Raw genomic sequence first — 24,608 nt, 5'->3', positions numbered from 1 at the left:
TTCCCGCATATCCCTAATTTATTAAATTTATGATTTTGCCATTTTTATTGCAAAATGAACATAAGATATTAATCTTTTTATACCACTTGAAATCCATTCATGCATGGTTGGTTTATTGTATTTTCTTAAAACTATAAATTATAGGTTTTTCTTTACTAAATAAATTATAACCTTTTATTGTCTACAAAAATCATTGGAAAACGATATATCTTTTCTTTAAGTAAATATCTGTCTTTAGTTTTTCTGGGAGAAAAGAGCTAAAAAACAATGATATTTGGCTAAGTTAACCCCTACATGAGCTTTAAAAAAAAATTGGACGTCAACGTTGTCATGCTAGCCGAAATTCATCTATTGACCAATTTCATGCAAGGCAAGGCGAGATTGCTTCCGTTCTATCTTGTCGGCGTGTTTGTGTTTTGCAACCCTTTCATAAGACGCTGACATCATCAAGAGACCAATTTGCCACTCTTCAAAGTAAGAGTTCGATTGTAATTACGATAGCTTATGTTTTTTTTAATAGTAATATTTTAAAATAATATTTTTTTTATTTTTAAAATTTATTTTTAATATTAATGAATAAAAAAATTTAAAATATAAAAAAATAAAACAAAAAAAATTAATTTTTAAAATTTTTTTCACCTCCAAAAGAAACTCGGTTGCTCGCTGTACTCTCTTTAAGTGTCTTCTCAATGTAGCTCATCCCTGTTTTTTATCAAGGTGGTCTTCGTCCGTGATTTTTATTTAAGGATAATATTCTGTTTTTTTTTTTAAAAAAATATTTTTTATTTTATTTTTTATTTCAAATTAATTTTTTGAAATTATTTTATATACAGGTGTTGAAAATTAAATTTTAAAAATAAAAATATTGTTATTTCCAAACAAAAAATATTTAAAAAATAATTATTAAAAAACAGTAGTTTTCTTTAGAGTCGACCAACTATATAATACAAATGTAGAAGAAACACATTAAGAAAACTTCGCAACCAAATGACACTGATAAAAGCAAAGAACACAGGTATATTAGAAGTCAAAAGACATATAAAATATTCAATTTTTATTCATCAAAACCTCCACTTGCTAGGGAGAAAAAATACTACTACAACCTTAATAGAAAAGAAAAATATTGAAAAATCCTAATAATAATGAATAGAAAAAAAGATTATTATCTTCAAATAGAAGAAGAAAAAAAAACTTAAAAAACATCATAACACAATGAAACAATAAAATGAATTGAAAATTATTTATTTTACTAAAAAGCTCCCGCATCATAAACATCGATTAATCCCAAATCTATGAAAGTTATGTCAGTTGAATTTCAAACTGGGTAACTTAACATGTTCTAAACGGGATCGGCTGCTGATAAGATATTAGAATTTCTGCAGTCATAATTAGGAATTCGGGAGAGCCAGTGTTCATAACCATTTGGCCGTAATACCAGACTGAAAAGGGAACAAAAATATTGATGTCAAAAACCTTACAGGTTCGTAGGCATCTATAAATTACCACTAGAATACAGCATGGGCTATTAATAGCTAGTAAAACATTATACGGTTAAATCGTGTAGAACCCCCCTCCCTATGCTCCGCAGCACTCGCCAAGGAATCAAAAACCCATGCTTAAACATATCCATACATGTCATGTCTTGTACATCGAAGCATTGCCAGCTAAAGACGAGAGAAGGTTTCACCAATTGCCATTCATCATTCACTGAGCGGACGTTGAGTTTCCAACCCAATACTGCTTGACAGCAACCAATATCTTCTCAGGAACTAGGGGACCATCTTCATGGTCCACCATTTTAGTATCCCATTTCATTCCTCCTACCATCTTCCTCACCTTAACAAGAACATCAACTTCATCACGGAATATAACTGCACCTTCTGGTCGCAAAATCCGATCCATCTCCAGAAGAATGTCCTCCATGTCACACCTGCAATCATTTAATTACAGCTTACACATGTAACAATGGCATGAGAAACATAATACGGTATAGTTGTACAGAATCGGACAGAAAAGTGAACTGCAATTGATTCTGCCACAGGCAGTGGAAATGTTTCAATTTCAAAATACAGAAAGATTGTCACAGATAATTCAGCCATGTACGATATAGAAATATGGTTGCACTGGTGTGAAAGAGATGAAAATGGAAATTACATTTTATCTAGTAAGAATTGAAAAGAAGGAAGAAAAAAGCCGGCATGGGTGACAAAATAGAGTGACACAAAAAGAGAAAGGAAACCAGCATCTACTTGCTTGAGACTAAAACTTTGAGTTGAGTTGTTGGTCTTAACACAGACACTTGCCAACAAAATACATGTGCGACAGACACAAACAGAAACTCAATCTAAGAGTGCTGCGAAGTCCTTAAAATTTAGTATGCTGATTTTAAGTCACCATGATTGAGTTCTCTATGCAGCTTATTTCAAATGCTGGACACACGATGTCAGCATTCACCCAGACAAATATGGGCCAAAATGCCAAGTGAGGGTTCATGTAGAATGCCGACTGGGGGTTCTGGCAATGCAAGAAACCAGTTTTTAATAATGAGGGAGATTCTAGCATGCCCTTACTTGTATTTGCATTAATTCTAGAATTTTCTTCACTGCCTATCATGACATTCAGTTGGGGAACCAAGCTTTGGTCCAACCTGCTTTTGAACTGGATGTCAGTTGAACTTTCGGACATCTGGTAGATGTTCAGAATGGTGTGAAATGACAATTTGGCTAGACTTGGTTACATCTGTGATGCATCTTCCCTTAGGTGTGATGTTCCCAAGAGTAGGAGCCCTGGTGTGATGCAATGTTTGTTTTGTTTTTTCCTAATTCCATCCTAGCTAATTTGTTTATCTCCTAAAAGCTTAACTGATAAAGAACTGTTATCGAGTTTAGTTGGCTAGTATTTCTCTTTAGTTATTTTTATTTAAGAAAATTCATTAGACAGCTCCATAAAAGTAGGAACCATTATAGTTACCATAGTGAACCAAATCTTCATGTCGATGTGAGCTCTTGAGGAAGATTAGCTTGTTATCCCTAAAGTAACTTTTATCCGTTGAGTCCTATTTTCATGCGAGTGAGCAATACACGAGGATTATCTAAGGGAACAATACACTAGGAAGATCTAATAATTTATCCTTGTTTTATTGTTGTTTAGGAAATTCCTGGTTACCTATTTTGTATTAAATTCTACTAGGTTTCGTGCCTATTTAAGTGCACAGACATTAATTTGGGGAGCATTGCCATTGATGAATAAAACATATTATTGAAAACTTTGCAAAGCATTGTTCTACCTAGTGTTTCTCCAGGTCTCCTATCTTCCTTATGGATTCAAGGAATCAATAGTGGATCTCCAGGGTTTATTTACTTTTTCCATTTTGTAACTTTGCTTTCCTGCATCACCAACATTACTCTTGAAATCCAATCCCGACCTATAAACTACTCCCCAAGTTTTCACTCTGCATTCTTTAGTAAATTAGGTGCTGAATATTAAGAATGTACCATGCAGTCTAAAAAACTTTGCTGAATTGTGTGAAAATTTCAAAAATGTTATGAAAGTCATACCAACACATGGGAAAAAAAAATTCAATCACCTTTCAATTCATCCAGAGGCACCCTAGAACACACTTTAGCAACCAAGGTTCAGCTCATAAGAAGATGTTATCGAGTTCAATTAAAAATGTCAAATCAAGGATACATTTCAAAGCTTTATAGCTTATTATTCGATATCAATTAACAATTGGACAAATGGTGAAGCAATGTTAGATAGGGGTTGTGCAATGGTAGAAAAAATAATAATGCCAATACATCACAAGGTTATCAAGGAAATTCATCCAGTGGCTGATCACATCTGACTTTATATGTTAGGAAAACAGAATTAGCTACACAATAACTAAGGACAAAATGATCTAGTCCACTATAGCACACCAGCAAGTCTTGTTGCAATGTATAATCTCACGCCAAAATTGCCTCATTGTTGATCACATGTTATAAGAGACCTGATCCACCCCTTACAGGAGACAGTTTCGCTCTCAAACTAAAATTATCATTTAAGTAGTTCATGGACTACTTGATATCTGCAGATTGTTTTGGTTGAGCATTTGTTTATAAAGTTCAAAAAAAAAAGGAAAGGAAAAACACAGTTGTCTCTTGTATTTGAAAGAATATATGGAAAAGGTGTTGAGGACTTGGACGTGGATTTCAAACATGTAAACAATGCTATCAACCACTAGGCCACCTCGCATTTCCTTGTTAATTGAGTTGCTTTTATACATTTCACTAACAGTCAGAAATAAGGCGAGGCATAATTCTTATAAAGAAAAAAAAAAAAAGCTCAATGCAATGTCATTTATATTTTCTACTTATACATGATGATGACAAATACATGATGAAATGGCTTAAAGAAACTTAAAACTGGATACTCCTGAACATCTCATCTGCACATATACCCTACTACACAAACAGAAAGAAGCTAATTGTACTTGAGCACCAACTACAAACAAAATGGCATCATGCATTGGCATGGTGAGGAGCAGGGAAACACCAATGGCAAAGCATAAATGATGAATAAAGAATTGATGTAAATTTAAGCAAACATAACGAATTAAAGCATTACTTACTTGTCCCTGTACAAACTGAAAACTCCACTGGCATGGATAAGGTCATAAGTCCTTGGGTATGTAGAAAAAGCTTCACACCTGTAACAGATGGACATTGTAAATAAATAAGACAGATGGACATTGTAAATAAATAAGCACTTCATCGTCATAAATTATTAAACCTGAAATGAAAATTAACAGAAAATGAATCTGGTCAGCATATGAACACATCTTAGTGATTCATAACTCAGAACTGGAAGAAGACCCAAATTTTGTTATTGGAAAGTAGATTTTCTTGGAACCAAATGTTAGAGGGTACTTCACAGGACACATATTCGGCACCATCTAAAGATTCAGAATACTGAATTAAATTTCTCCCACATTGCAACATAAAAATAGTAAACATTAGATGTATTGCTTGAAAAAGAAGAAAATATACTATGAAAAACATTTAAAAGCTGAAGTCCAGAAGAGGGATTCAGAAATCAAAGGTTTACCAGTCATGATAGATTCCAATCAATCCTCTCTCATATATCACACCCAGAGTACTTCTCTCAGCTATGGTTGGCACCACATTCATAACCCACAATTTCGGAGACTCAAGAGCAGCAGCAAATCCTCCCAACCCTGCATTCATATCCATAATGTTGCGATATCGTCCAGAGTCAATAAGCTTATTGATTTTCTTGTAAGCATTTACATGCTTTTTCCATTCATTATTGTAATCCTGGTATGTTTCAACAGAAACTCCAGGAATGGAACCACTAGCAACTCTAGGAGGGATAGCATAGAGCCTCTCTGGAAACACCTTCAATGCCCCACCAGCTACTTCATCTGAGCTACCACTATCAGAATATGGAGTGATGCATGCCTCCATTTTCTTGTACCTAACAATCACAAAAATTGGGAATAAATCTAAAGCACAAAAGAGAAAAATGCTGATACGTCAGGTTCAACGATATGGAGCACAAGGAAAAATCATCACATAAAGGGGGAGTATGGTGCACTGTTCAGCCAATAATTTGAAGAGAAATTTCAGTTACAGAGCCATACCACACATCATCTACGTCTGCAGATTTGCAAAAGGTAGCTCTGGAATCATCTTGTCTAGCACGACAGGAATCAGCATTTACTCTCTTTTGCCAAATGGCCATTTCACCCTTTTCATACTTCTTATCCCAGCAAAGAAGTTTGGCAGTCTCTTCTATCTTTCTCTGTTCCTCCTGAAGTTCCTCCTTGGGACGCTGCCATGATATGTAATTATTCTTCCAATTGATGGGAGGTCCAGAAAGCACCCAGTAACCACCAGGTCTGAGAACTCGGTCGACTTCCATCAAGTACATCCCATCTGCAAGAAGAAAAACTCATCACCTTAAATACTCCTGTCGTAAGTAAAGGCAATAAACAAACACCTGATAGGATAAAGGGGCAAAAGAAAAGAAAGCCAATGCGTTGATATGAAGTGGCTCTTACCATTAGCTCCCCATGGAATCAAGCAACGAGAGCAGTGAGCCATGTCAAAGGCTCTGGATGGATATGGAAGCTTTACAGAACCAAAAACACCAATAACAGCAGGCACACCTCTTTCAAGGGCAAATTGAACCTGCGCTTCATGTGAATCTCTTGGAGCAAATGACATGGTAATGACATTCCTGCTCCAGAGGTACGCACCCAAACTGGCAACCTTGACACAAAAAAAATGAAAAATAAGAAACAGATGCGAAAGTATTGCAAGCAGATTTACAATTTCCTACAGAAGCATGGAGAACTTAACATACCCCACAACCAGTGTCCAATGCAGTTCTGACTGTCCCATTGGTAAATGGTAAAACCGAAGCTAGCTGATCGATATACTTATCTGCTCCTTGTGGAAACTGTGTGCCTCCACCAGGAAACCTAAATACATTGCCCTCGTATTGGACCCAATTCTGAATAGCCTTCTCGACAGTCAAACTCTTATAGGGTGCATTAGCAAAGGGCACATAGTCACGACTCTTAGGCCAAGGAAATGGGGTGACGTAACCTTGAGGTGCTGGTATCAAGCAGTGAAGCTTCTCCTCCTGAGGAGGGCAGTGTCTCTCTCGATAAATCATGTTTTCCCTAGGAAAAGTCATAGCACGCTTCTGATCTTGACAAGGAGTGTAATCAGTAAAACGAGAATGGCAAGGCTGAAAAGTTTTGGGTTTTGAATCGGAATCGTCACTGGACCCAGCATCACCACCGTGATGGGTCTCAAAATTAAGATTCGGGATTACATTACAATCTCCTGTACTCTTAGTAATCTCCATGGCAAGATTGTCAGCCTTGCCAAAGCCACTTCTTTGCCAAGCACCCAAGATGTAAAAAAAACAGCATAACCCAACAACGATAAATATCTGTATAGAACTCCTGGTTCTGCCATCAGCTGAACTGCTTTTCAACGCCATTCTTGTTGACGGAGAAAGGTAAGGTATGGAAACAGATCAGATCAGATCAGATAAGCACAAATCCTAAAAAAAAAACACATACTAATTTTTAACAGCTGGTGAGTAAAAGAAAGAAAGAAAGAAAGAAAGAAACGATGGAAACGAATCAGAGCAAAGCAGAGAAGCTTACGGATCGCATGAAGATGTAGACTGGCTGTCGTGTTCGGTTCGAGTACAGGCTAACGAGGGGGGGATCTTAATCTTAAATATATCATCTCAATTCTCAATCTCAGTGGAAAAAATCTTTCTGGTGGAATAATAGTATATTATTATTGATAATAATAACAGTGCTGTAATTGCCAGGAAGCAGTGTTTTTAAGCCGGTCCTCGTTGTTGACCAATTGAAGTATTTCTAATTGTATCCAACTTATTGTATTTTAAATATATTAAAATAATTTTTTAATTTATTTTTATATTAACATATTAAAAAAATTAAAAATATTTAAAAATAATAATTTGAAGTAAAAAAAATAAAACATTTTCAAAAATACACTGCCACCACAACAATAAATACTCCTTGAGTTAAATTAAATAGGAGTTAACAACAAAATAATACAGATTTTTAAAATCAATGAGATAACATAGTATACATATTGATTGAGAAATGCATCATTTAAGTTTGTTGTTTGAAAATATAACATTTCAAAAATTTAAAAATTATGAAATGGATTACATGTAAAAAAAAAAGGTAAGAAAAAAAATAATACAAAAACACATCAAAACTTTAATCATGATATTATCAATGTTATCAAGAAGATTTTAATAATACAAGTTAAACAAGATAGTTAAAAGTCATCAATACTAATTCAAATATATCACGTTTGTTGTCTAAAAATAAAAGATATTTCACTTATTTCTGTTAATAAATGTGACTTATTATTGATAAATATTTTAGTATTATCAAAAAAAAATTAAAAAAATTTATTAATGATATGGATAATAATATTATAATAAAAACTTTTGTATGCTCCCAATATCTATCGCTTTACTTTTTTTATTCTATACTCTTTCCTTTTATGCAATTAATTTCATATTTTTTTTAATGCTGTGTTTACTAACAACAATGAATTTGAATGTCATGCTTTTCAACTATAAAATATATAAAATGTATTGTTTCGTTATCTTGTTTATTATTTTATCAATATTTTTTTAAGAAAAAAAGCATACGAATAATAATAATAAATAAAAGCCTTGGTATGATTTTGTCAGGCCTAGCATGTTCACCAACAACCGGGTTGAACAGATCAAAACAACTAAAAAAAAATTAAAAACGTAATCATGGACCGCGTAATTAACCGGGCTGGGCAAAACGTAATCATGGACCGCGTAATTAACCAAGCTGGGCTTTTTTAATTAATGTGGGTGTTCGGGCCAGCTTACGCGCACCACGACTAATCCCACGGTCCACTGGACATCCTGCAAGTCTCAGTGAACAGGTTAAGCACCGCGGGGGCGACAGGCGTACCATACAGCAAGAAGCTAGCAGAATCAAGAAGGACACCACTCGTCAACCCCATTACTATTAGAACTCGAACCGAGATTCGAAAGAAGACGAGCAGCACCTTACGCCACTAAACTACAAGCTGCTTGGTTTACTTTTGCTAGAAAGGGATGGAGGAAGTGCTCGCAAATACTAATTACTAATTACCAATCTGATATCTTAGATCGAATCGATCCGCGACACATGGCTTCTCTTTCCTTCCAGCTCCTCTCTGTTCTCTCCTCCCGGTGTCTTCTTATTTTTATTTTCGAGCACTGTTTGTTTTTACAGAGTATTGAAGTGTTTTTTTAAAAAAAAATTATATTTTTAAATTAATTTGATATGCTAGTATAAAAATAAAAAATATATTATTTTAATATATTTTTAAATAAAAATATCTTGAAAAATAATTTTTAATATAATATCTTTAGATAATTGGATGATTGAAATTTTTTTCTTAGTATTCAAATAAAAATGCAAGGGAGAGAGATGGATGATTGAAATTTTTTTCTTAGTATTCGAATAAAAATGCAAGGGAGAGAGAGAGAGTTGAGATTGTTCCCGAAATGTCTTCGGCGACTGGGCTGGCCCATCTATATATTTTCTGTCATTTTTTTCTCTTTTTATACTTATTAGTTTAATAGGAGGTGGGGCTCACGCGGCAATCATGTTTGAAAACTGGACGGCACGACCATCATTGTTTATTGACCTGATCAGGTGACGAAAGCACAGTTGTTATCATGGGGATCTGGGGGCACGATGGCGCTGTAACAACACCCAGTCACCCACTTTCACCTCGTGCCTTCATGAAAATATAAAGTGTTTTTTGGGTTTTAATAAGCTAGCTATCTTCAAATATCCGGGATTGAAAATAGTAAATGTAAATTAAATTATGTTTTATTTAAAAGTATATTAAAAAAATATTTTTTATTTTAAAAAAATTATATTTAAAATCAACACATTAAAATAGTTTGAAAATATAAAAACATATATTTTAAAAAAATTAAGACTTGCAAATTATTTTGTCAGAGGATAGTTTCTGTTTTGAAAACAAAAGAAAATACTAAGAGAATGTCGTGAACTTGCAATGACAGATTACATGTTGGAGAGGTGACGGCCCGATACTCTTCATTGGGCTTGTGTCGACGGAAACAGGCATGTTTTGCCAACGAGGCCTCTTTCTCGTGGGCCTCCCATGACTTATTTATTGATTGAAAAAACAAAAAATGGGAATAAACTGCAACTGCATCATCACAAAAACAAAAATTTAAAAGGACGCGCTCCCTCTTTCCTGCAACACACGAGGAGAATCACCAGGATCCAAGTGGTGTCATAATAAATTTATCCTTTATTATTCTTAATAATTATCTTGATATTAACAGTGAAATTATTTTTTAAAAAAATTAAATGTTATTTATCAATTGATCAGTAATAATTTTATCACTAAATTTAAAAAATATACAATAAAAATATCTTTTTTATCTTTAAAATATAAAAACATGATCTTTATTAATGATTTTTTCATCTACATGATAAAATAACACTCATATCCCTTCTTGCTCAGGAAAATAACCTTGTAAAGAGGTGTTTTTTATATATATTTTTTTTTATAATGAAATTATATAGTTAACATATAAGAAAAATAAACTTGCACAAAAAGGTTTGTTTGTCTTTATATTCTTTCATATAGTAAAATTATGTAGTTAATATTTGAATTTTTTTATTTAAGATAGCATTTTGAAATGCAGGTTGATCTGTTTTTAAAAAAAATTAAAATTTATTTTTTTATATTTTAAATCATTTTAATATCCTGTTTTATAAAAAATAAAAATAAAATTTATTTTAATATATTTTAAAATAAAAAATATTTAAAAAAATAATCACTAGTCTCTCAAACAGGTTTGAATAATGACCCCAAAGTGCATTTTATCTTTGTCCCGTGGCTGTTTTGCGATAACACATGTCTCTAGTTTTTTTTATAATTTGTTTTATTAAAATATTAATAAATTATTAAAGTATGTTAACACTTGTCACACACTTAATGCATCAAAATCCTCTTATATTATTTCAGATATACATGAGGACAGTTATGGTGACAACAAAAACAACTGTCTCATTCGATGCACAAAGATGTGGAGCAATTATTGAGGTGAAGCGTTTGTTAAAATGGGCGATGGTTTGGGGATGATGAAGTTTTTTTTTTTTGCTCCTTTTCATTTCCTTTTTTTAAGTTTTGGTTTTTACACTGGATCTTTTAAATTTTAAAATTTAATTGTTTCCTTAATTTTATATTTATTTTGAATTTATTTTAATTTTAATACACAACTGTCTCATTCGATGCACAAAGATGTGGAGCAATTATTGAGGTGAAGCGTTTGTTAAAATGGGCGATGGTTTGGGGATGATGAAGTTTTTTTTTTTTGCTCCTTTTCATTTCCTTTTTTTAAGTTTTGGTTTTTACACTGGATCTTTTAAATTTTAAAATTTAATTGTTTCCTTAATTTTATATTTATTTTGAATTTAGTTTTTTTTAATTTATTTTAATTTTAATACTTATTAAATTTTAATTTTTTCCAGTTTCATCCATATCTGCATTTAATTTAATTTGTTTCTTATATTCAATCTAGTTTTTATTTTTTTTATTGCTATTTTTTATTATTTACATTTATTTTTGTCCTTTAGAGTTTTAATTCATTTTAAAAAAATCAGTCCTTGTTTTCTTCATTATTTTTTCCTATTATTTTATTTGTTTTTAATTTAATCTTTAATTAATTTCTTTCAATTATTTTATGTGCAATATGTGGTCATTTGTTTTTTAAATTTTTTGTATAAATGAGGGTTTTGCTTTGTAGTTATTCTTGCCTTTTACATCATTATCCTATTCTTTTATATCATTATCCTATTCTCATGATCTGATTTATCAGTTTTAATAATTCACCTGATTTGAGTGTGATATTTTTTTTAAATTTTTTTTATTATTTTTATCACTTGATATTAATTTATTAGATTATAAATTTTGTGATTTATTCAATTTTTTTTATAATCATTTTTATTTTATATATCGAGCAACAAGTTAATTAGATTAACATAAATTAACTTGAAATTTTTTATTTAATTTTATTCTTTACCATTAAATTATTAACTCTTAAATATGATTATTTTATTTATCTTCCCACACGCAGGGTTATCTCGGGCATGGAATTGTAAAGCATCCTCGCCTCCACGAAAACAATCCGCTATAAAAATCCCATCGTTTAACTTTCGGTGGAATAAAACCAACGTGGAATTTACAATGATTATATATGTACGTGTTTGCATGAAAAGAAAAGGGCTGGATAGGCATGGAAGAGGGAGGAGCAATGCTTATCGCATTTGAGGGTGAAGTAAATCATTTGATATCCTTTCACCTTTCCGATCCGTAAAATCTAGAAGCCTTAATGCACTCTTATATATATATATATATAAGCACCTCATTATTTGCCAATCTTATGGATTTAGAATAATTTCTATTATGAACACATTGCTATATTTTCGCTATTTTTTATCCGATGAGTTTAAGATAATTCTCTTGTTGGTCAATCAGTATAACAATACTGATACTATAATGTAAAAAAATAACAACAATAACAATTCAACTCTACTTGAATTTTATACTGACCTTAAAAAAAATTAAATCAGCCTTTAAGATCTATTATATTTAGATTTTATCATTATTTTTTTTATTATATTTTTTAAAATTTACAATAATTTATAAAATTAAGAGGTTTTTCAATTTCACCATGGTTCTCTTTGTTACTCCTTTTTTTATTGGGAATATTTTATTAAATTGATATTTTTTTTAATTCCACCTTAGTAGATATTTTCATCTACTTGATTCATGTTATTTTTATTGCTATTTTTTATATATTTTTTGCAATTTATTTTTACAATTTCATCATTCTTTTCTTTTTATCTCTTAGTTAAATCTAATCTTTCTTTTATTATTGTATTTTTTTATCTTGCAAGATTTTTTTAAATTATTTTTTTAATTTTATCCTCCAACATTTTATTAAATAGGTGTTAAGCTTCCTTTGAATATAAGTTTGGACTTTAACAATTTATAGGTTTAAAAGACTAACTTTGATTTACAAAGCTGACATGAATATTGATTTTCATGGTTTTTTTGTTTAAATAGGTGTTAAGCTTCCTTTGAATATGGGTTTGGAATTTAACAATTTATAGGTTTAAAAGATTAACTTTGATTTATAAAGCTAACACGAATATTGATTTTCATGGTTTTTTTGCTTTTTTTCCCATCCTTTTCCATTTTGTTATTTTTTTATTGGTTTTTTATGAAATTTTTTGTAGTCAATTTTAAAATAACATAGGTAATCTTGCTTTTAGTTTTTTTAGTACATATTGAATTTAGATTTTATAAAATAAATTTTGTTTTTGAATTGAATTGAATTATTTGATCTTATCATCAAACATTTAATTTCTTTAAGTATTGAGCTCGAATAAAAAATTTAATTGATCGCGGATTTGAGAGTTTAACTCGGATTTATAAGATTTGTATCGTTTTTATATTTTTTCTTTGATAAAAAATATAGTTGGTCCTATTTTAGTTTTTTTATTAAATTAGATTTATTGATTGCGTTATTTAACTTGAGGCAACATTTGAAGGAATTTTATTTTATTTATTTTTTGAAAATTAATATTTTTTGTTTATTTATTTATTGAATTATCCTGGAATCATGTTTCGAGTTATGAATTTAGCAAGTTTATCAGATTTGATTTCATCCTTTTTTTCATTACTTTTTAATATTTTTAGATATCGAGTTAATGATCATAATTTTAGACTTTGTTTTCTTAAAAAAAAAATCCATCTTTTCAATATCTTTTCAATAATAAAAAAAATATAATTCATTAGCATAATACGGGTCACTTATCAAATAATAATTATCTGTTTGGTTCTGCTAGCAAGTTTTAACAATTTTATGTTGTTTTATTGGTATTTTATTTTTCTAATATTTTTTTAATTAATTTAATTTAATTTAATTTAATTTTTATTGTAAAAAAGTAATAATTATTATTTTTTTAATTTTTTTATAACCTCAAGTCATAAGTTTATTATTTTTAAAATCCAATAATAACATTTAAACATATTTTTTAAAACTGCAAAAAAAAATATATATATCCCGCAACAAAACACGGCCATCTATCTGATCACCTACCACTCAGCCTCATCCCCTCCACAGTTCACTAGACAAGGATAAGATATCTCCTGATTACCAAGTCTATCATCCATTCATCTCTTTTCATTGACGATTCTTTAATTTTAGGAGAAGGCGATAAATTAACGGGAAAAAAAAAATTTACAGAGAGAAATGTTTTTTTTTAAACGAGTTTGAAAACCACGAGGATGACATGAATATAACAGGGAGACAGCCATCACTGTAGTATAGGGGTGTTGATACAACAGTGGCAAGATTTTTGGATTTTTTAAAAATTTAATAGCTCTAAAAAAATAATATTAATAGCAGTCATGCATCGAAGGAGTGTGATTGCTTAGATTAAATTTTATCCAACAATTATTCGATTCCATTCAAAATCAGTCACTGTTCAACTGTTGCTTTTTTTTTAAAAAAATTTGATCATTTAGAGTTTTAATTAATTTTTTAAAAAATTGGTCATTTAGATAGTTTCATAGAGAAATTAAAAAAAAAAGACTTATGCAAAGATTGATAAAAAAAAATAATATCTCAAATTATCTATGCTTTCTACTGCTCCCAGGTAAGGAATGATGAACCGAGATATCCCAATAAAAATCCTCATCTCCCGTGTTCCGAAATTGAGCGAGCAACGGGGACCTGGTCGGAAGGAAAAAAGAGGCGATGAACGAATTTTATTTTATTTTATTTTATTTTTTTCTGAGGCGGTGAAAGAATGTTATGTGACCCCACATGGGTCCCTAAATAAACATGGAATAAATGTGACGTTGCAAGAGGATGGGGTCGGACGATCATTCAGACGGAGATAGGAAAGAAAAAGAGAAGGAGAGGATTTTCCAAGGCATTTATTCAGGAGCAATGAGCTCGTGGTCCCTGTATTATTCAATACTGTTAATATGATACCCATCCTATAATTTTCTCAATGTTGCCCTTGCACTGGCTTTGGATGATCCTTTAATTTGACCCCATTCTTTTTTAAACAAGTAAACTAAAAATATTATATTTATATAAAAATTAGAGAAACAAAAATAACTCATGCCTTCTAGCCATAGAACACGTAAATTAGCTAGAAAAAAAAATCATTTTCTAATTTGAAGTAAGAAATTATTTTTTATTAATATTTCTGAAGTAACAAAAAGTATTATATTTAACATCAACGGCCCACATTAACAATGTTTAAGGAGATGACGGACAAAAGGATCATATTGGCAGATAGAAGAACAGTACAGGGGTTGAATTAAAAATATTACATGAAGAGGGACCAGTTAGCAAGAATAAAATAGCACAGGGATTACCAAGCTCATTTCTCCTTAACAATCAAATATGATTTTCTAGCTCGTCTCTAGCTCAAAATAATGTCTCTCAGAGAGCAGGAGCACAGCACCCCAGCGCCAACTGGCGCAAAGCCAGTGACCTCGCTTTTTCCATCTCTTTTTTAATCGTCCTTTTCTTAGTCGCCTTTTACCTTTCATATCCTCCCTTCTCTGGAGCTCCTTTCTCCTTTTATTTTCTCATAGAAACGTTAAAAAAACCCCCACCTCCTGCTTAACAATAACCCAGAGATGAACTAGGGTTTCTTGCAATGCACAGAGCTTGAATCTTCAAGTTCGCATTGAATATAGAAGCAATGAGTGAAATGGGGAAGAATGTGCTGGTTTCGTGTTTTATTATGCTCTTGTTTTTTGGAGGTGTCACTTCAGTTCCTACTACTACTTCACCAGCAAGTGAGTGAGCTGCTTTTGTTTCATCTGTTTTTTGCTTGTTGTCTTGAAAATTTTAGCTAAATTTCTCTATTCTCGTAGAGATTGTTGGTGGGCTTTTCTCAAATGTCGTGTCTGCTCTCATGAAGTGGTTGTGGTCTCTGAAGGCCACCACCAAAACAGGTTTGGATCTCTGATTCTAGTACCACCTTTTCTCCTTTTGTTCTGTTATGTTCTGTTTGTTTGCTGGTTCCTGGCTTATCAAATTTTCGTGGCTAGTGATCTCTGGTCGTCCAATGATGAAGTTTGAGAGTGGGTATACTGTGGAGACTGTGTTTGATGGCAGCAAGCTTGGGATCGAGCCTTACTCCGTGCAGGTGTTGCCCAGCGGAGAGCTTCTGATTTTGGATTCTGCTAACAGTAACATTTACAGGATATCTGCTTCCTTGTCTCTCTGTAAGTGGGTTGTTTGTGATGTCTTGAGATATTGGTTGAATGCTCTTGTCTCGATGAATCACTTTCCTTTTTTTTTTTTTATGAAGTTGTTTTGAGCGTTATTTATTTTGACAATTCGGCTAATTTCTCAGAACTCCATTCTTTTTTCCATTGAACTTTGTATTGAATCTAAAAAAAATCTTCGAGGCCATGATTTAGTAGTTTTGTATTTAAGATGCAGCTAACCTGCTTGTTCAATTTGTCGCATCCATTGTTTTCTCAGAATGTCAAATGCTATATCAATTTCATCTTAAAAAGAAAAATGCTATGCCAATTTTAGTGGGGAAAAAAAGGTCCAGAAAGAGATGCCAGCACAAACTCATTTATGAGGAAATTTTCCTCTTCCCTTCACTGTGCACAGCGATGGATTGCTACTTTAAGCATGCTGCAATTTACAAAGAAATACGTTTTCTTATTTTCACTTTTCATGGTGTTGCATTCATTCCTAACCATTTGCTACGTATCCTTGACCCTAAACCAGGTGCGATAACTTAGAGCTGATATCATATCTCACACCTGCAAGCCGATTCTTTATCTGATGTACATCTGCATGACTTGTACCTATGTGCCTAATGTGAGAATTCCATTCAGTCGAGCTTGTGCCTATATCCGATATGCATCTTTTGTATGTTTGAAGACATTTTACTTACGGAACCCCAACTTTTAATAACTAGTTTGATAGGGATGAAGTTTCTTGGCACTTTCCATGCTCTTCTTTTTGGATTTTTTAATGGAAATTACCGGAAAACTGCAGACAGCAGACCTAAGCTGGTTGCTGGATCCCATGAAGGATACTCTGGACACGTGGATGGGAAGTTAAGAGAAGCAAAGATGAACCACCCAAAAGGGCTTACTGTAGATGACAGAGGAAACATTTATGTTGCAGACACCATGAATATGGCAATCAGGAAGATAAGTGATGCAGGTAGATGCTATCAGTTTTTTGTTTGGGAGGGGGTTTAAAGGCAACCTTAAATTTCTCTCAGCTTCACTGTAGATCTCGATAATTACTACTATCAATATTAGGTTGTTACTGATGGTGGCTGTTGATGCTAGTAGCTGATATGGTTGAAAAAACTTCATGCAGGGGTTACAACAATTGCTGGAGGGAAATGGGGCCGAGGGAGCCATGTTGATGGGGCAAGTGAAGATGCGAAGTTTTCTAATGATTTTGACGTGCTTTACATTGGAAGCAGTTGCTCCCTACTTGTTATAGACAGAGGAAACCAAGCCATCAGAGAGATCCAGCTGCATTTTGATGACTGTGCTTATCAATATGGAAGTGGTTTTCCTCTTGGTAAACTGATCCATCCGAATTTTATCTTCTCTTATTTGTTAACATGCTTTGATGTTTATGTGATCTTCCTTCTTTGCAGGAATTGCAGTGCTAGTAGCAGCTGGCTTCTTTGGTTACATGCTAGCACTGCTGCAACGTAGGGTGGGAATGATTGTTTCTCCTCAGAATGTAAGTATTGACTTATTTTTCAATAAATAAATAAATTGTCATTTCTTGCATCCTTAGTCCATAGAATAATTAAAGGGATACCTTATAATGAACCATTGAACAGACTATTCTACATGGAGTCATCCAAACTTGTCTATTGTTTTGTTCTTTTTTCCTCTTTCATTTATTTTATTTGTTTTGTTAACTTCGTCTGTTGCTTTGTTTTGTTGGTTTTTTTCCCTTTCATTTATTTTATTTGCTTAGTTAACTTTTTAATAGTTTTTCCCTCTTTTTGGTGAGTGGATGGCTAGACCAGATAAGCCTTTGCAGAATTACGCTTCATGGCATTGCCAGGAGGAAATAAATCTACTTAAATGAAATTTAAAAGTAATTTTCTTTTTGGAAATCACTTCAGTGAGGTTAGCCATGCAATCCTATTTCATTCATGTTATTCTGTGCCAAAATGGCAATGCCATCTCTTGTCTGAAAGTAGTTCAGTCACATTTCTCATATCCTGGTTAGCATCTTCTTGTGCACAATGGACAGAAATTGTTTAACCTCCTTTGTTGTGCTCCTGATCAGGTTGCAATGAAAATGAGCACTACAGGAACTCCTTACCAGAAGTCTATCAAATCAATCAGGCCACCTTTAATCCCTACCGAAGATGAACAGGAGAAGCATGAAGAAGGCCTATTTGGATCACTTGGCAAGCTTTTCATCAACACTGGGGTTTCGGTTATGGAAATTTTCGGAGGTATAGTCCCCAGTTTTAGGAAGAAGCCAGTAAGCTATCAATATCAAAACTACCAGCAGCAGCAGCAGCTGTATCAGCATCAGAAGCAATCGTCTTCTTGGCCTGTACAAGACAGCTTTGTGATACCAGATGAAGACGAGCCTCCTTCAATTGAATCCAGAACCCCAACACCAAGGAAAACCTACCCATTCATGTCGAAGGATACGGAGAAGATGCATCAATGGCGGCAAGGTCGTTCCATCTATAGTGGGTGGGATGGTGATTTACGGCAGCAGCAGCAGCAGCAGCAGCATCATCATCGGTATCAATCCTCTACACCACATACTTACTACGAGCAAAGCTATGAGAAAACCAATGAGATTGTATTTGGGGCAGTCCAAGAGCAGGATGGGAAGTATGAAACAATGGTGACAAAGCCCGTTGATTATGGAGATCCAAAACACTACCACCACAACATTGGTTCCCGAGCCAATTCTCTCCACTATGCTAAGGGGTATTAAGTATGTGACCTCCTGAGATTTTGGAGCTATAAACTAATTCCATCTTGATACGAGTGCTTCAGGATATACATGGTGTCGGGATTTATTCTCAAGAATGAAGTATTTTTGGGAGCTGCTCAGTGCTTTTTAGGGTTTAATCGGTCTGGTAAAAATATTAGAGGCCTGTTGTATTACCTGGTGTTTTGATAAATTATGAAAATGCTTGTCTTTGATTCTCTGTGTCAAATGCGTGGTTGCCATAGATTTGGTGAGGGCCTTTGAAGAGTTATGCAGCCCAGCAGCCGTGATTACATATCAACGAGGCATGCTTTGATGTTGCATACTGTTGGAATCAAAATAACTCTCGCTTTCATTTCACGTTTTTTTTTTTTTTTGATTTACGTGGGGTGTCCGGGTCAGCTTGTGCACACCACGACTAATTTTCACGGCCCACTGAATATCCTGCAAACCCAGTAGGCATGTAAGGCACCACAGGGGTGACAGGTGTGCACGCCAGGGCTCGAATCCAGGTGCAGTGAAAGAAACAAGCACCTTCTACCGGTAGACCAAGCCTTGATTTGCCAACATACTGTTGGAATCAAAATAACTCTCGCTGTCATTTCACGTTTTGATCTTATAGCATTTGTTTCGATTTTTGTTAGCCAATTAGACACCAAATCCTCCAGCTTCATGTCCATGGCCCAGCATCTCCTGTTCTGTATCTAAAATAGACTGTCCATGGCCCAGCATCTCCTGTTCTGTAGCTAAAATAGACGAAGAAGAAACTCGGATTTCGAAATTTCTAGAGTCGGCCAGGGTTTTTTATTATCCATTCTTTTTTATAATGTATTCTTTAGAAAGTTTATTTTTGGAAAGCCTTGTGTGCTTTGATAACCTAAGTGTACAATAACTAATTATCTTGGGTTATCAATTTCTACTTTCGGCAGCTATTCATGTACACGCATCGTTCTCCAATTGGCAGCTGATTGATCAAACGCATCGTCACGTTCTTTTTTCAAGGAGATTGATGGAGGCTTTAAATTTCCACAAATTAGTAGTAGAGGGGTCAATTAGGGTTCGATATGACTAGATAAAGAAAGTAGAGGACAGAACGGTCATTTTTAGCCACCTATTGGGATGTGAATGGCCTGGAAGTCACCACGTAGGGAAAAAGGCGAGGGATCAACAACTCCGTGCCTCTATTCGTGGGACCTGTGACATCGCGGATTTGGTCCTACGAGGTTGTCGAAGGGGCACGATACATCATCCAGTAATTGCTCAGGCCTGCAAGGTTTTTTAACAGAAGTGACTTTCTACTCGTCGCTTCAAAAAGGTGTGTTCACACCTCTCTCCGGGCCAGGGAAATGCTAATTTTGGCAATGCTTGAATCGGAAGAAATTGCCATTTTCAGGTTGCGCGCGAATGTGATTATTCGTGTATGGTGATCGGTAATTAACACCTTGAAATTCCATGAACATTTTGTGGCTCTTTGTAGAATAACACATCTAAGTTAAAACAACTATGACTGCAGACAACGCACAGAAGACCACAGGTGTTGATCTAGGCAAAAATCCATCGAAAACAGACAGCGATGACGATGCTCAAATTAGGTTGCAAAATCCTGCAGAAAAGTTAAGATCATGTTCTCTCGATCTGATAGCTAAGACTAACAAATCAACTTCAAACATCTATCATTTTCCATCTGTTATTCGAACTGTCTTGCATAAGAACATGAAAATCTATATGGAAATGGTACACAAGGGAACAGGTCTTGCCAGCAAAAGCTGAATAGTAGATGAATAAATTTTATACCTATCAGGTTGCCTGCAACAATTCCTTGATATCATATCCTTGGAGCTGGATAGAAACAACCAGAAACGGTGTTAGCTTTATTAGATTTATTTCTTCATTCAACAATTTAAAAGGGCAAATATTTATCACTCCAAGCAAACCCCTTTTTTGACCGCCCTCAGAGTCCAAACTGTAGAAAGCTAAATTTGAGTTCTCATGAAGCTTAATAGTAACCATCAGAAAGCAAGCAATATACCTGAAGCAAGGTGAGAATGAGGACTACTCCCGAGTTCCAGAAAGCATGAATTGTGATTGGTGTTAGAAGGTTGCGAGTTTGAGCATATGAAAATCCAAGCGCAGTCCCTACAGAGATGAATGAGTTGATTTGTTTTCTTCAAAAAAGTACATGTTTTGAATTTATCTATACAAAATCCAGTTCGTTCATTATCAAATAACTGAAGATCAAAATGTTATCAAGAAAGTTCAAACCATCAACCTCAAAAAAGAAAGCTTCATAATGGAATGGGCATTTCCTTCAGAGAAGGTACACAAAAACTTTTGATCTAGTCACCAATCTACACCTCTTACCTAACACAAATAGCTGGGGAAACTCTCCTGGAGTTAAATGTGCTAATGCGAATACAGCCGCACTAATTAGGACAGAAACTGGTGTAGGTACCCTGCAGAAAAAGTAAAGAAATAGAACTTGGAAAATAAATCACCAATGCAAAAAAGAAGACAGTCAAATCCAAATGGCTCAATCATCCTTGATGCAAAAATACAAATTACACAATTTGTAGATCAAATGTCCAAGCACATTTTGATTACATGGAAATAGAAGGATATAATAAGAATTAACCACATTTCCCCCTTGTGCTTGTGTAAAATAACTGACTTGTTCCAGTGATTCCAATTTGGTCAACTGATCCTAAAATTGGACAAATCTGAGCCAGCCTGTTCCAACCGGTAATGGGCCACTCAATCTTGACCAATGTTGTATTTGGCTATGCTATTCACCCTCAACAAGGACTTCATCAGACTTGTCACCAGAGCAGTTATCAAACTTCAGTAAAAGTAGTCTAAATATTTTGACTGACAACGTATCATACGAGGACCAACAAAATTTGCAAAGAGCAGTAGAAAAAATCAGCTGACTTAATCTCATCTGCTCCTCAACTAGTGGCTATTGCAGATCCATTCTTTTTAAAATATTATCATTTCTGATTTCATAGTCTTGCAAGCTATTTATCTTAACCCCACCCCCCTTTTTATAAGCACATGGCATGTAACATGCTACAGCTTTGAGAATTTGAGACCTGTCTAAACATTAGGCTATTTAACAATATTGCTTGTTCTCCAACTGATAGGTAGCAGACATCTGAATCACTTCCTGTATTTTCTCTCCAACTAGCTATTAACTTCTATCAGTGTACACTGCTTTTGGTTGAATTCTCAAACTTAAATGCATAATGTTATGCAGGACACAGTTTTATCTCCTGAGCTGAGCAACTTGGTTTGAACTCTCAACTGAAGGTGATTGATATAAGCACAAGTTCCTTTATCAAAAGGGAAAGAGGACAGCTTATTTTCTGAAATCAGAAAAAAGAATAATACCACTTTGTCAGAGACACCATGAAAAATCCTCGAAAGACATTCTCCTCCAAAACTGGAGCAAGGACACCAGTGATGCCAATCAAGCAAGCGGTGCTGCAGAGATAGCAAGAGCACACACTATAAAGATAAGCTTCCTTACCAGTCAGGCAGGTTCACAATCAAACCATATAGAATTGCATACAATCTGTTATCTATATACCTGATACTGGAAGATCCAATCAATGGAAGAAGTCGAACAAGAGCATCAGTCTGCAACCATGTCATATAAATTAATATAGAAGAAAACATACAAACGCTTAGATGTTCATTACCATATGCCAAACGGAAAATCAACCAAGTCACTTCTTTCATTCAAGTTAAGCACATTAAACCTGGCCATTTAACTTTAGTTCTTTTAGTCAGAAACATCATGCATGAAACAATCAGAGCCGTTTCTTTCAGAATTACCACTGATTACACAGTCATATAGATACACGGTGAGTCCATTTATGAGGCGTGATGTATCTGTATGACATCGTTTTATAGTCATTCATGGTAAGAAAGGCCTATCTAAAGCTATGCATAAGTTAGCAATTCACTCCACCAAATTGAAGCTAAAAAACTAATCCTGACCTCTCTCGGTGGGGTCTCACCACTGAAAGTAGACACAGCAACTCCGGTCAAAGCAACAGCAAGCAGAGCACTAGCAAGACCAATACCCGCCCATAAGAGCCACCCTTTTTCTAGATTGAAAGGTTCCTTTAAATCTGACACCAAAGTGCCCGATATTAAACTAAAGAAGAAAACCCAAAACCCAGATAGAAATTAAAAACAGAAAGCAAGTTATCATGGTAAAAGATTGATCAGTACCATAGCGAAACACATCTTCAGGAAGAGGTTGGAAAGTGTTGAGGATTCCATAAAGTACTCCAAGCACAACGGCAGTTGCAATGCTACCAAAAAAATAATAAGAAAAAAGCCAAAACAAATTAACAAATGTAGTGGACATTTTTATGTTGTTTATTACAAGCGATCAATATTCAATATTATAAATTTGGAATTGGTGAGGTGATGGTTAAAGGGGGCATGCTACATCCTTATTCCTAAGCCACCAGAAAGAATTGGATAGCCAACCACTTACAGGAAAAGACCAGAGAGATGAACTTAGTCACAAAAACCAAGAGATTAAAATCAAATTAGTATACCTTTGGTCCAAAAGCAGTATCTCCGCTTTCTCGTCTAAACTTAGCTCTTCAATCTTAATTCCTAAATATGGTATGGCCGTTGCCTCAACCAAACCTGTCAGAATAAAGCTGCCTGCCGAAAATCAGAAGCTAAAAACAAAAAACTGCACAGATGAAAGTAATAATAGTAAAAAGTAGCAAACTAGGGCTTGGCCTAGCGGTGGAAGGGGCTTGTCTCTTTTCACTGCACCTGGGTTCGAGCCCTAGCGTGCACGCCTGTCACCCCCGCGGTGCCTTACATGCCTACTGGGTTTGCAGGATATTCAGTGGGCCGTGGGGATTAGTCGTGCTGCGCGCAAGCTGGCCCCCCCCACGTAAACAAAAAAAAAAAAAAAAAAAAAAAATAAATAGTAAAAAGTAAGAGAAACCTTATTCCACAGGCAAGTGAAGTTAAGGAAATCGTTTGCCATGGCCAAGGCACGTCCCATCGCTTAATTATTGGCCATTCCAATCCCTTGTCGTGCGCTTCAACTTTGGCTTTGGATTCCTTTCCAGCATAAATTGAAGAAGCTAACTGACGTCGCTTTGGCCTCAGCAGAACTACTTTCTGTCTGCAGGAAAGAAGGGAAGAACCGGTCCGTTTGACTAGAATTGGGAAATCCGATAGACAGTAGAGTGAAGATTGAGCAAGGCATGATAATGATGATGGGACTATTGTAGTAGAAGAATAAAAAACCATTGTTTTGTTTTCACAAGAGACTGGAGCGGACACACGATACCCCCGCCTTTTGACTCCAGTGCAGGAGGATAAGATGATATGATGGTATCATCAGTCCTGTTTAAACTTTGTCAGTGTCTTAAATTTTGTTTTATTTATTTCAAAAATAAGTGGCTTCTACTGGTCTCTGTTTGGAATTGCGTTACAGAATGATTTTAATATATTAATACAAAAAAATAATTTTTTAAAAATAAAAGTATATTATTTTAATATATTTTTAAATAAAAAACATTTTTAAAAATAATTATCAATACAATCCTAAATACCAGTAAAAAATCGGATCAGGTTAAGTTAAGATTTAAAATGTCTATTAAAATGGCTATTATTATAAAAAAATACTCCCCACTGCTGTAGCCTATGTTCATCTGCATCTTATTCTTGGTTTTTTATATTTATGTTGGCTTTTTTTAAAAAAATTTATTTTGGAATATGTGAAAGTATGGTAATAATTATTTTAAATTTTTTTTAATTGTAAATACATTAAAACAATATTTTTTAATATTAGTACATAAAAATAATATGAAAATAACAAAAAATAATTAATTTGAAAAAAATAAATAAAAAATTATTTTTAAAAAAATACCTTTAAAATGTAAAAATAAAATAAATCATTGGAGGATATAATTTCACTACTAAGGTATAAG

General features: G+C 33.9%; 3 protein-coding genes across 7 annotated transcripts; 1 reads left to right on the top strand and 2 right to left on the bottom strand.

Moving 5' to 3' along the window:
• Positions 1-1,351: 1,351 nt before the first annotated feature.
• LOC105126575 (probable methyltransferase PMT2) lies at positions 1,352-7,325 on the bottom strand. Of its 2 annotated transcripts, none has more exons than XM_011027485.1 (7): positions 7,187-7,325; positions 6,370-7,080; positions 6,065-6,275; positions 5,645-5,939; positions 5,089-5,478; positions 4,613-4,690; positions 1,352-1,930 (listed from the first exon to the last, which is right to left on the bottom strand). In XM_011027485.1, exons 2-7 carry the CDS (start codon positions 7,015-7,017, stop codon positions 1,705-1,707), a joined length of 1,848 nt encoding a protein of 615 aa, XP_011025787.1. In that variant the 5' UTR covers positions 7,018-7,080; positions 7,187-7,325; the 3' UTR covers positions 1,352-1,704. The 2 variants fall into 2 exon arrangements, with proteins under 2 accessions (XP_011025787.1, XP_011025778.1); XM_011027476.1 differs by having other exon boundaries at positions 6,370-7,018; positions 7,187-7,323.
• Positions 7,326-13,782: 6,457 nt separating this feature from the next.
• LOC105126551 (CAAX amino terminal protease family protein) lies at positions 13,783-24,035 on the bottom strand. 3 transcript variants are annotated; one of them, XM_011027467.1, is made up of 10 exons: positions 23,615-24,035; positions 23,208-23,315; positions 22,873-22,955; positions 22,636-22,769; positions 22,223-22,272; positions 22,024-22,116; positions 20,998-21,089; positions 20,666-20,772; positions 20,431-20,475; positions 13,783-13,796 (listed from the first exon to the last, which is right to left on the bottom strand). In XM_011027467.1, exons 1-9 carry the CDS (start codon positions 23,923-23,925, stop codon positions 20,434-20,436), a joined length of 1,020 nt encoding a protein of 339 aa, XP_011025769.1. In that variant the 5' UTR covers positions 23,926-24,035; the 3' UTR covers positions 13,783-13,796; positions 20,431-20,433. The 3 variants fall into 3 exon arrangements, with proteins under 3 accessions (XP_011025769.1, XP_011025762.1, XP_011025753.1); XM_011027460.1 differs by lacking the exon at positions 13,783-13,796 and adding an exon at positions 20,009-20,239; XM_011027451.1 differs by lacking the exon at positions 13,783-13,796 and having other exon boundaries at positions 20,175-20,475.
• LOC105126542 (uncharacterized) lies at positions 15,081-18,865 on the top strand. 2 transcript variants are annotated; one of them, XM_011027441.1, is made up of 8 exons: positions 15,081-15,470; positions 15,549-15,629; positions 15,726-15,902; positions 16,696-16,866; positions 17,029-17,238; positions 17,318-17,406; positions 17,968-18,522; positions 18,577-18,865. In XM_011027441.1, the coding sequence occupies exons 1-8, from the start codon at positions 15,374-15,376 to the stop codon at positions 18,637-18,639; spliced, it is 1,443 nt and encodes a 480-aa protein (XP_011025743.1). In that variant the 5' UTR covers positions 15,081-15,373; the 3' UTR covers positions 18,640-18,865. The 2 variants fall into 2 exon arrangements, with proteins under 2 accessions (XP_011025743.1, XP_011025734.1); XM_011027432.1 differs by having other exon boundaries at positions 15,082-15,470; positions 17,968-18,865.
• Positions 24,036-24,608: the final 573 nt, after the last annotated feature.

This window comes from Populus euphratica, unplaced genomic scaffold, assembly GCF_000495115.2.
Source record: "Populus euphratica unplaced genomic scaffold, PopEup_1.0 scaffold1.1, whole genome shotgun sequence".
NCBI lineage: Eukaryota > Viridiplantae > Streptophyta > Magnoliopsida > Malpighiales > Salicaceae > Populus > Populus euphratica.
The sequence above is the reverse complement of the archived record's forward strand: the minus strand, read 5'-3'. Positions and strand labels throughout refer to the sequence as shown.

Coding starts and splice junctions, on each gene's coding strand:
- LOC105126551 (XM_011027467.1), bottom strand. CDS start 23,925: ATGGTTTTTTATTCTTCTACTACAATAGTCCCATCATCATTATCATGC. Junction 23,316..23,614: donor TCACTTGCCTGTGGAATAAG/GTTTCTCTTACT, acceptor TTCGGCAGGCAG/CTTTATTCTGACAGGTTTGG. Junction 22,117..22,222: donor ATTGGATCTTCCAGTATCAG/GTATATAGATAA, acceptor CTATCTCTGCAG/CACCGCTTGCTTGATTGGCA.
- LOC105126542 (XM_011027432.1), top strand. CDS start 15,374: ATGAGTGAAATGGGGAAGAATGTGCTGGTTTCGTGTTTTATTATGCTC. Junction 16,867..17,028: donor CAGGAAGATAAGTGATGCAG/GTAGATGCTATC, acceptor AACTTCATGCAG/GGGTTACAACAATTGCTGGA. Junction 17,239..17,317: donor TGGAAGTGGTTTTCCTCTTG/GTAAACTGATCC, acceptor CCTTCTTTGCAG/GAATTGCAGTGCTAGTAGCA.
- LOC105126575 (XM_011027485.1), bottom strand. CDS start 7,017: ATGGCGTTGAAAAGCAGTTCAGCTGATGGCAGAACCAGGAGTTCTATA. Junction 5,479..5,644: donor GCAGACGTAGATGATGTGTG/GTATGGCTCTGT, acceptor TGTGATTGTTAG/GTACAAGAAAATGGAGGCAT. Junction 1,931..4,612: donor TTCAGTTTGTACAGGGACAA/GTAAGTAATGCT, acceptor AAATGATTGCAG/GTGTGACATGGAGGACATTC.